Raw genomic sequence first — 11772 nt, forward strand, 5'->3', positions numbered from 1 at the left:
TTTTAATTGATTTCAACTAGTTTTGCTATTACGTGTTTAGTCCTGGCCTGTTTTCCTCTTTGGTCTCTCAATGAATCGAGGTTTTCCAGAGAGCCTTGAAAAATATTTGAAATGTTCTCAGCAGGACCTGGGCTGCAGAACCTGGTCCGGGGTGACTAAGCGCTGTACTTGCCTCCCGCAGCAGCAAAGGCGAGGCCTAAGCAGGCACAGCAAGGGCACTGTGCTGGTTTAAATGCCTGCTCAACCATTTAAAACTCCCTGGGCTTGAAAAGAGCAGAGCAACGAGAAGCTCGAGCGGAGGGGAAAAAGGATTATCCCTGCAGCACCACAACTGCTGCCTTTTGTAACTCCTGACAGGGCACCACTGCGTGAAATAGGGGAAAATTTTTAATTCTGGGAAATTCAATGACGACAATTTGTCCTGTACCGACAGCAGCAGCTCTGCATACTCAGAGGCTGCTAAAGCGCAGCCCACACAGCTCGACGGTGCTTTGTTCCTTCTCCCTTTCCCTTTGTAATATGGAAGAGCACGCAGAGACGCTCAGGCCTTGCTCACCGTGCTCTATCTCGAGCCAAGCAGCTGGCTCTTTGGATCAAACCAGAGCAAGCGAGGTGGAAGCTTTCAAAATCAAGAGGAGAGCTACAAACTGCTCCATTTCAAGGGGGCAAAACAGCCATGGCCATAGGTCCCGGACAAGCAGGGATCCAGGCAAAGCCTGGACCCTGCACGTGGGGACGCACTGATGCATGGAGAAGAATCCCAGCAGGTATGAGTTATTCAACCTGGTTTTATCCACCGGAGTGGTGTAAGCATCTCAGCGCTTTTGGGCAAGATTCAAAGCCTCTTAAAAAGGCCTAAAATGATTCTATGATTCTCCAAAAATGTTTCCCTTACATCCTAGCTGAATGAAGGCCAAGCAGCTCTCTGTGTGGGTGCCATACCCAGACATGGGCTTTCCGATTAGCGATGAGAGCTGCCAGGCTCCCAAACCAGCCTCCCCTGTCCTAAGGCAGTGCCTGTGGCTGTGCAAGGAGAGGCGTGACGCTCTCAAACCCCACCACTGAGACAGACGTCTCTTGGTACACAGGACTTCAAATCCGTCCTTTCCCACGGTCACTCTGGGCCAGAAGTTTTGACAGAGATACAGAGAAGCATCCACTGAGACTTTTGAAAGCCAGGTGCGTTGCACAGCTCCCATAAAAATCAGCATCCCCATCTTAAGGTGTGCTGCCTCGCCCCCTCGGACCGTGTCTGTCTTTTCACTGACCACAGGTGAAATCTGGACAACTGGCTCAGACCAGAAACCTTCAGGCACCCTAGGCTGGTGGCAGAATTCATCTCACCTGCTTCTGATCTGCTTTTGTGGGTCTCCGTAAAGGTACTTCTGCATTTAACCTTGGAAACTCCCTGTTAGCAGGCTCTCTGCTATTTTGGACCATGGCATGATCTGAGCTGTAATAATCCACAAGGCAAACCCTTAACCAGTCATTTCGAGACCACATCCGTAACTATGAGCAAACCGTACGAGCTCTTTTAGCCAGATATCAAGTCCCTATTTCCTCGCCCAGTGTCATTCCAGCCTATCGTGACTACATCCAATTTAGCTTTAGTTTATTGTTGTTGATATTATTATTATTATTATTTTTATTGGCTCTTAAGGAAGAATTTAATCTTAAAACCTTCTCAGATCACAAGAGATTCTAGCAGCAGCAGTGCAGTTTGGACATGTTAGAAATACTTTATAAAAGAGAAAATAAACAAATAAAAAATGATGGTGTATAAATCCCTTTTTAATTGCACCTAAATCCTGAAACTCAAACTCCTATTCATGAAGGAAAATCCTGTAATTAGTAGTGATTATCACCTTTTAGTCCTAGGCAGGAGGGAGGTGGGATGGGAACACCTCATTTCAAATACTATTCCCTCTCTCTTGCTCTTTTTAAATAGAACAAGCCTTTTTTTGCGTCATCTGTTTCTTTTTTTTTTTTTTCTTTTTCTTTAAATAGAGCATTGGGGCTGGGGGGATGCCTTTTGGCTATCGTTGGCATCCAGGTTAGAAGAGCCACAGCTGGCCGCTTCAGAAGACATTATCAACAGTGCAGCATTTTGGAGTGGTACCCTTGTATCTAAGGGGAGAGGGGGAGAGACTTGAAAGGGGGAGGGGGGAAAATACCAGCACTGAGGGTCCGAGCACTGAAATCTCAGCATTTTAAGAAAAAGAGAAGGACAGACAGAGAGAAAGAGAGAGATAGAGAAAGAGAGAGACAGATACTGTGTCAATACTGCACTGGATTTCTCAAAAAATCACACAGCTTTAATACCTGTACACTAGGAAAGCCACTCCTCCGGCAGATTATCGAGTAGTGAGGACTGATGGGCGGAGGGAAATGCATAAACAGGGCAAGGAAGGGCATTCAATTCTGCAAAGGGCAAAAGCACCAAGCACCAATGGTCCAACTAACACACTGCAAAAAACCCACCTGTTTACGATCCCATGTGGCTCTCCCACTCAGGATGCACACATGGGAGGCAACAGAAGCTTAATGGGGATAAACAGGGAGATGAGAAGAGGGAAAAGAGGCATTTTCAGCTAGAATGCGACTTGTCAGGTTTCTCGCTGCTGTTTACAACAGAGATGCAGCTGCCAGATGTGTCCCAGCAGCCTCTTTTGTGCCTACCACTGCTGCGTTTCTCTTTCCACGCTCCTTCAGAAAGGAGGGCTCTGCCTTCCCTGGACCTGGCAGCCAGGCAGGAATGGGTCAATGATAGGGAAAAGAGAGGGTAAATGGGGAGAGGCAGAGCCAGGAGACCCAGCTGCCCGCCCTTCGCTCCCGACAAGGATGAGGCATCACCCTCCTCCGAGGGGATCTGCTGGTGAGACAAGGCACCGCCCGAGGATGGGGCTCTCCACGCGCACACGGGTGCTACAGAAAAGGCAACTGCGCGTGGCTCAGTAACACAGCAGGGAGCTTTCTGCCTCTGCCCAACCCGGGCTGAAAGCAGATTCGCTCCCCTAGGCAGCGTCTTAGGTGTTACTGGAGGGAACTGGGCAGGTACCAGTGAGCGAGCTCTGCCTCGCTGGGGAAGCCCTTCGGAGCAGGGATCAGGGTTTTTCTTTGTGTGCAGGATGTGGAACAAGAGCCACACCTCCAAGAAACAGATCAGTAATAACGTGACCCAGGGTCTGCTCTAAGTCTTGGAACAACACCCTGGCTTCTTACCATCTTTTCCACTTCCCAGATCCCTCCCTCCCCCCAAACCAAAGGCTTGTCCCAAATAGCAGGGCTTCCATGGACAGGCGTTAGAGCTGTGTGACTCCTTTCCTCCTGGAGGGATTGAGGAGTTCAGTTACCACCGGGTGGGCAGGAACACTGGCTTCTCACAATGCGTTTGGAATAAACTACAGCACAGCATAACCAATCAGAACTGAAATAGGAAACCAAGAAAAAGCAAAAAACCCAACAGAACAAAAAAATTTCCAAAGGAAGAGTAAATCCACTTCAAATAAACCAGAATTGTAAAAAAAAAACCAAAACCAAACCAAAAAACTATACATATATATATAAAAAATAATTCATAATTAATTTAAAAAGTGGCATGCAAAGAAGATTGTTACATTCTCCTATCATGCATCAGGCCCAATGTCCAAACGGCAAGGTAACCATGACGACAAAAAAGTGCAAGAACTCAGCAACATTACCAAAGGATGCATAGAGAGGCCCACAATGCAACTCAACTCATCTCTGCGAGACCCGGGAACGGGCGGGTCTCGCTCATCTTAAAGATTTCTTGCTTTTTCTCTTTTTTATTTTTTTTTATTTTATTTTTTTTTATTTTTTTTTTCTCTTAAGAATGTAAAAATGTGGGTAAAGAAAGTAAAAAAGAAAAAAACCACACCAACCTTCTCGTAGCTCTGAGGGATGTTAAGGGGGTTTGATGCGGAACACAATGACATGAGGAGAAGAGAAAAATAGGGGAAACACAGAGAGAGTAAAAAAAGGCCTTCTCAAGGCTGTCAGCTGCAAATTGTTTTTTTTTTTCTCTTAACCAAAATAAAAAGAAAGGAAAAAAAATGAAGATAGTAACGACCCTCTTTCCTGCCTTCCTAACCTTCCCCCTCCCCTCCACCTAGGTACCTTTTGGTTAAGAACCACCGAGCTCAGTACAGAGGTGAGACTGTGAGCAATCCTAAATCAGGATCAGCACCCGGCAGAGGTGCCAACCCCAGAAAGGAGTTCTCACTTCTTGAAGTCCATCTGCTCTTTAGAGAAGGGGGGGGAGGAACCTGTACCAGGTAGAGAAGACCCGATACAAAGGAGATCCCGAGCTGGAAATCCGCTCCCCCGGCCCGTGCTCCCCCCAGCCCCCGCACCCGGCCCTGCTTGCACTAACTCCACAATGGGACTGAATAAGGAAAAAGAAATAATTAGAAGAAGAAAAGAAAAGCAAACCAAAAACCAAAACATTTCCTTGCAATGTTAAAACTTACAACTCCTATCCCAGGTGTTCTATAGAGACAAGCATGTTATGGGAGAAACAAGTCAATTGGAAACACAAGAGTGTTCAAGACTCTTTCAAAACAAAAAACGGGAAGAAAAATGTGCGTGAACTTCCCCTCCCACCAAAGCAAATCCCTTTCAGAAATTCGTTACCTTTCCACGATATTAACACACAAGAAACAAGGAATTAAAACAGCATGAAAAACACCCAAACCACAGGCTGAGCTTGCTTACACGGTGGTTTCTGCACTCTCTCGGCCGGCCAGTGCTGGCTCTGTTTTCCAGGCAGGCCTCGGGTACACACAGGCTAACTTGGACAGAAAGAGGGCTATCCACCTGGAGCCGGCTCTTAGCCAGGTGCGGAGACAAGCAACTCCATGGTTACAACCTTTGTCTCCTGGGTAGTTTCCGAGTGGCCAGAAAGGTAGAGGAAATTTATAAATAAAAGAAGAATGAAAAATCCCCACATTTTTTTCCTGTTTCTTTTTTTTTTTTTTTTTTAAAAAAAAAAAAAAAAAAAAAAGAACCCAAAACATTCCAGCTAAGCTGTCTGCGAAGGATTTAGCCCTGAATTAGTATCAGATCCAGATTTACGTTCCCAAAAGAAGAATTTCGGGGCCCAGGCAACAAGGGCAAATTTCAAACGCAATTTTCCAGCTGGCCACAAAAGGCTATTTAAAAATTTAGCTTGGAAACATTAAATTATTAAAAGCCTTCTCTCCATGTGCATGTGATTTAGTGAGCGTGAGACACGAGAGAGAGAGAAAGAGAGAGAGAAAGGAGCGCACACAGGAGCATGGCTCTGCATTTGACTGCAGAGTTAACGTGAGTGTAGGCGGGAGGCGCTTCCTCTGTCAATGGGATGGAAATGGGAACAGTTTGCTGGGATGTAACTTTTCTGTTTTCCTCCCAATGGTATTTTTCTTTTTCTTTTTTTTTTTTTTTTTTTTTTTAAAAAAAAGCGAGAAGGACCAGCCCTGCTCTCTCATTACCAAAAGGGTTTTGCTGTGGAAAGATGTTAAACCAAAGCTACACACAAAATATTACAGGTCAGAGAGATTAAAATAAGGTAACAAAGCAAGCAGAAAGGCTCTTGCCCCACTGGGTGTGAGAACATCGAGGGGGCATCAAGCAGAAGCCAATCCCCCCGTCATCTGTTCCTCCTGCTACATGAGTGAAGGAATCTGTCACTGTGGCAGAGATGTCTGCTGGCCGTCTCCAGCTTTCTGAGTCTGTGCCCACGGCCAGCGTTCGTGCCGAAGGAACCAGTGACAAATTACTGCTGGCCAAGGGGAAACCAGCCGGGACTTAGGCGAGAAGTGAGAACGCGCCTTCCTGTTGCAATCTGCTAGGATCCAGGGGACAGAGCTCAGTGGAGGGGGCTGAGAGGGTCCTCCCCTCCTCTCACCCCCACACCAGCAGAACTGAAACCTTCCCACTTCCAGAGAGCAGGGATCCTGTAGGAGAAAAGGGGATTATGGCCTCTTTGCAGCCAAAGCCGTTCGCTCCCCTTTGGGCTCTGCGGGCTGATGCTGGCAGATTCTTGGGCACACTAGATTGGGTCACACTTGACTTCCCTGTGGGTGACACAGCCGGGCGTTGCTGATCTGCAACTCTGGCGCGGCAGCTGGAGCCACCAGCAACGGGGAGGAAGTCAGGGTGCCCCCGGCTCCCCCTGCAAGCTCAGCAGCGCGCTGTAAGGATCCAACCGATTAACGCCCGTGCTTCCCCTGCGCTGGGGGACAGGGGCCGAATCAAACAGCTGGGGACAAAGGAAGGCCGTGGGGAGGGAGGGATTTGCCAGTGTTGTGAGCCGATGCGCTCCCTACCTCTCACGTAAAGGTTAGCAGGGGAGGAGTAGCGCACGCCGGCGCTGTTGCTGGCGACGCATTCGTACTTCCCCTGGTCTGTCTCCTCGCTGCTTTCAATCTGCAGGCCACCTGGGAGGAGAGAAGAAGACCGCAGCAAAGACACCATCATCACCATTTTGTTTTGTTTGGAAGAGGGAGCAAATGTTTTGCTTTCTCCTCCCCTTGGGCTAACACACCCTGGGACGGCTCCCTGGTGCGTCTTGGGCTACGAGCTCTGGAAGCCCTGAGCCCTCTGCCGATGGCAGCCAACGTTCAGCGTTACGGCTGGACACATACGCCGCGGGAAGAGAAAATAACGCCCCCGCTCTATACCAAGGGTTACTCTCCATACTGAAATGATCAGCAAAAGCAGCACCTTTTGTGGCTTCTGCAATGCAGACATTCTGCACCAGAACTCATGAAATCAGCTTCAATAATGCCCATGACTGTGATCCCCAGGAATCTATCAGAAGGCCGTTGGCTTCCCCTTGCTCCATTTGAAGCAGTGCCCATAAAAGTAAAAGCCTTTGCCACCCACTGCCTACGATCCCCGGAGCATTTTTATCACCGCTGCCTTTGTTTTGTGCCTAAAATACCTGATTCACAGGAAGCCTGCAGGAGGTAAAAGTCCGTGTGAAAAGCACCTTACGGATAGTGAATTTTGCCAAGGGAAAACCTTGTAAATACCGCATTGGAACTTCAAAATGGCCTGTGTGCTTTACACCAGCCAGGCCAAAAGGATTAAGGCTTTTTCTTAAACCTGTACATTACTGCAGGCTGTAAGGATATACCCCGAGCCCGTACGAAACACTCCTGTAAGCAAACATGCGGAGATATGCAGCATGTAACTACGCAGAAGAAAATTGCCTCATTTACCTCAGAAGGCTTCATCCCTGCAAAACTCCAGTTAAAATACATACTCCATACATAATTCAACAGGCTATCAAATGTTTTATGTATTAGGAGTACATGATTATACTACAGATATGGACAGAGCTCACATGTGGTAAGACTCTTAGCTCCCATCGCTGGAAAAAAAAACCCAAACCCCTAAATATGAAAACCAAATAATTCCAGCTCGGCGTAGTATTATTGATAAAATCTTAAGTGAGAAAAGTGCAATTGATATCAGCGTTGGTTGCAGATACAGCCTCTTCAGGAAGGAAAAACCAGTGTGTTCACATGAGGACACGGAGCCCATGTTCCTCTGTGTGCGATTGGTGAAAAAGGATGCTGCGTGGGAAGACGTGAGGCTGTGAATTTATGACAGGGATGGGGTGTGATGGTGAGACTCCCGCCAGCATCCACTGTGTCTGATAGCTCCCAAAGGCAGAACAGAGAGAATTAAAAAACAGAACAAAAAAAAAACCCCACCCAAGCCACTAAACCAAACTAAATTCATTTCGAAAGAATCTGTGGGTATAACAGGAGTTAGAAACCAAAGAAACTGAAGCTTCACACCGAGACACCAGCTGAGCATATTTCATACTGAATTACAGCTCGGGCATGCTCTGTCATCCGAAAGCTCCACTGGTGGAGAGCTGGTCAGGGAGTGTTGGTAGAAATTTCTGTTAATTTGGACACGTCTGTGGGTTGCTTCCACGGGTTCCAGACACATTTTTTTTGTGTGGCTCATGAGCAGTGGCTGAGCCTACGCCAGGGGAGACGAAGCCACCCTGCAGAGCCGGAACAGAACCATGGACTGCAGGCAAGCAGCTTCGCCAGGGGAATAAGGACTCCCCCCTTTCATCTTGACCTCTGCAGCTTTGCTGGTGAATGCAATGGTGGAAATTACACTGTGGAGAGGTCAATGAGTTTTCAGCACTTGTCAGGAGCCAGCAGAGATGATGTGTGAAAAAGTAAATCTCACCTACAGCACCTCCTGTTGCTTTTACCAGTGGGGAGTTATGGACTTTTAAATTTGCCAGTGTAGATAAAACCAAAGCAGGGTCCTCGAAGGGGTGCACACCCACTTACTGCCGAAGTGCACAAGCTACTTACCAGGGTATCTTTCCCAGCAAAACCTAAGGGGAGGAAGGGGAAGGGGAAGGAAGGCTCTAAAGCCAAACAAATGAGTACGTCGAGATGGTACGTGCTGAGGATCTGACTGAGCAAAGGATTGCAAAACTTTCACCACCATCAGTGGCTCAGGAGCACTTTGCACCAACCAAGAGAAGGCCCTAAGCATTTACCAAGCTTTGATAGCATTTAATGCTCAAGATAAACTTCAGTCCTTCACAGTCCTGGAGAGATTAGCTCTTAAAACTTTGCCATAAATCTGAGGCAGCACAGCCTGAGATGTTATTAGAATAACAGTATCAGTATTACCAAGTGCACCCAGCAAACAAAAGAGGACATTATAACCATATATAAAATAAAGACAGGTATAAAAAAAGAAATATCCGAAGGTGAAGCAGGACAAGAAAACATAACAACAACAACAAGAATCTGTATTGAGCACAGGTCAATGAAACAGGAACTGAGTGGAGAGAAGTGTTTGGAGAGTGGGTGAGTAAGTGACTTGGGGGTGTCTTACCTCGGATCGGTGTACCTTCTGCAAAGGAAACAAAGAAAAGAAGTGAAAAGACTGTAAAACCCCAAACACCTGGACTGCCCGTGGGAAAAGGACCTGAGTCAAGGAAGACAGTTCCCAGTAGGAAACTTCCTGCTCTACCTCATCTTAAATCACAGGGACAGACTGAAGAGGGTTCGGGGTAGTCAAGGTGGGGATGCCCTTTTTAAAGCAGTCCAATTCAGCTGGCTGTTTACAGAGCCTCCATGGCACTTGGCTTCACAGCTCTTAAGACTCACTCCATTTTGTTGCTGAGAACACAAAGGAAGTCTTCAAGCTCTCAGCTAACATTACTGTTTGCTACTGGCAGAACGGATGATGAACCTGCATTTATCTTCATCACTCCTGGGAGAAAAGGGTCAGAATTATGGCCATGCTAGCCATAAGGGCTAGGATAAGGAAAGGGACATCCAGGTACCTTGCATCACATTAAGAGTTGCAGGTTTGATCCCACCTTTGCTAGCAAATTCCCAGCTCCAAACTTAAGTTAATCGGCACAGATGTGCGAGGAATTCAATGCATGTCCTTATCAGGACCTTCAGTTATCCTTCAGTGGCTCTGCACAGAGACCAAAGCCAGATGCTCTGCGCTAAAGGCGGCCACGCTGCTGCACAAGTGCAAGGGCCACCTCATGCAACTGCTCTGGAAGCCTCCCTAACGCCAGGGTGGGGAGGGGGGGTGTATGGAGAGAGCAGAGTCCTGATACACTTGCCTGTTGACTGCATCTCCCTTGGGTTATTTTTATTCAAACCCCCTCCAGTTGTCTCTCAGTGCCTAACCTGAGTCCTCTGCCTAGGCAGGTCTCACAAATGGGAGGAAGTGACGTTGCGGCTGGTGACCCACGCCGCAGTCAACGGTAACATCACTGTCCCCCCGTTTGACCTCCTGAGGTTGCAACCATCTTCCTTTGAAAACACGGCAGGTCCTTTTGCTCACAGTGGCATTCAAACTTGTCACACAGCTTATCAAAGAAGGGGGTTTAACCGGTTGGTTTTTACCCCAATCCTGAGAACAGGGCAGATACCGCAATTACAAGTATTGCCTCTTACTAGGGAGACACGCAAGAGCTTCTCCGCAATGCTAACAACGCTGTCGCTCTGCAGCGCCTCCCAGCCAGGGCTCGCATAGCACAGTGCTTGATAAATACCAGCCTTCCGCCCTCTCCTCTCCCCTAGGGAGCTATAGCAGCGTTACTGCCCCCACTTTACAGCTGGGGAAGCCGAGGTAGAGGTGAAGCAACTTGCCCAAGGTCACAGAGGGAAGTCTGTGGCAGAGGCAAGAACAGGAGTCAAAGCCTCCTGCGTGCCAATCTTCTGCCTTAACCACCAGAAACCCCCTTCCCTCCTTATCCTTCAGCCCTGCTCATCCTTCTTGTGCTGCGGTTCAATCCTCCATTTTCAGGATAGAAGGTAAAAATATACAGATACTGATTACAGTTCACCTTTATTTTTCAAAGGAGTTGAGGGAAGAGAGGTATTATAGTGTTAGGATATTAGATTCTAGTTATATTCAGCTTCTAGTTAAGAGGTTAGGTTATTTGCTAGAGAAAAGTTAGCATCTAGTTAGGGTTAGGAACTAGCTAAGGTTAATAAAGCAGGCTGGTTAGCTATCAGGACACAGGTTGGAGAGACAGCGCTTGAGAGAGGAAGAGGTGGGGGGAGCGTGTACGTGGGCAGATCTCCACGCAGGAGATGGCAGGAAGGTTTTAAAAAGCGCGCGAGAGAGAGACAAAGCAGCAAAGGGTCATAGTTCAATTCAGTGGAAATAAAAACAGCCTCCGATACATCCTTCTGTCTCAAAACTGGAGTGAAAATCTGCCATCTGTGGTGCAAATTTGGAACAAGGCTAAATGGGAAAAGGGTAGAGGAGGGGAAGAGACCCCAACATCACCCACCGCTATAAAGCTGCTTTGGCCTTGGCTAAGCCTGGCAATTTCCTGCCAAGGTTCGTTCGAAATGACAGGAGAAACTTGCTGGAAGTTAGAGCTACGTAAGCGTAGGTACAACAGCAGCCATTACCTTCTGGTGTCATCGTAGGTTAGTTACTCCCTGCTCCCTCTAAGCATCAGCATTGCCCCTGGAAATAGTTTGTCAGCAGCTCTCAGAGACTGTCTTGGAACCAGTGCTCTTGGAGAGCAAGATAAGGCAAGCAACGCCACCTTGGTCTTTCCAATTCTAACTCTGGCACGCAAGACACAGAGGTGAGGAGCAAAACGTGTTTTGCAAGATGCCCCACACCAGGGACAGAGGGGACAGAATTTGGATCAAAATGAGATCAAGTAACTTGCAAGGGAAAAGTTTGAACGATGGCAGAGACACAGATGGTAGATTTTCACTGTTGGAGTTTCACATCTAACCAGCTTCACCTTTAATATAGGGGCAGCAGGATGGTTCTAGAAGAGGATATGGAATAGATTAATTATTCTGAAGAACTCTGACAGGCCCTGGAGGATGTGATGCGGGGCCGTGGTGCTGGAGGGGAGGTACCCGTGTTCAATAGCTGGCTTGCCTGGTGTCCTAAGCAGCGCATGAGCAACTGCACAAGGCTAAATGCTGTCCTGGGCAGGGCAAGGGCACCAGCTCTGCAGGAAAACTAACGGAGGAAGACCTCACGCTGGACGCTGACTTTCCGAGTGCAAAGCTGGTTTTGAGATGCCATGTGCAATCTATTCATGTTGCCTCCCAGGATCTGGAGATCTGCCTATTTAGGGCAATTTTGGAGGCTGCGTGAGCCCAGATGGCCAGCCTAGTGTTTAGCAGCAGAGGCAAAAGGCAGCTTAAAGGACTCGCCTCTGGATTATAACGGACCAAGTTGGTGCCAGGCACAACACCACGTGCAGGTGTCCCCCTC

The 11772-nt window shown here is 47.8% G+C and overlaps 1 protein-coding gene across 1 annotated transcript in view; it reads right to left on the bottom strand.

Annotated features, from left to right (window-relative positions):
* The window catches only part of PTPRS (protein tyrosine phosphatase receptor type S), a 71799-nt gene that overhangs the window by 55581 nt on the left and 4446 nt on the right, over window positions 1-11772 (bottom strand). The window contains exon 2 of the mRNA XM_035892262.1: window positions 6330-6440. Within this exon, the coding sequence (XP_035748155.1) occupies window positions 6330-6440 (111 nt within the window). The remainder of the gene's footprint in view (window positions 1-6329; window positions 6441-11772) is intronic.

The sequence above is a fragment of the Egretta garzetta genome, unplaced genomic scaffold (genome assembly GCF_000687185.1).
Source record: "Egretta garzetta isolate BGI_Z169 unplaced genomic scaffold, ASM68718v1 scaffold4, whole genome shotgun sequence".
Lineage (NCBI taxonomy): Eukaryota > Metazoa > Chordata > Aves > Pelecaniformes > Ardeidae > Egretta > Egretta garzetta.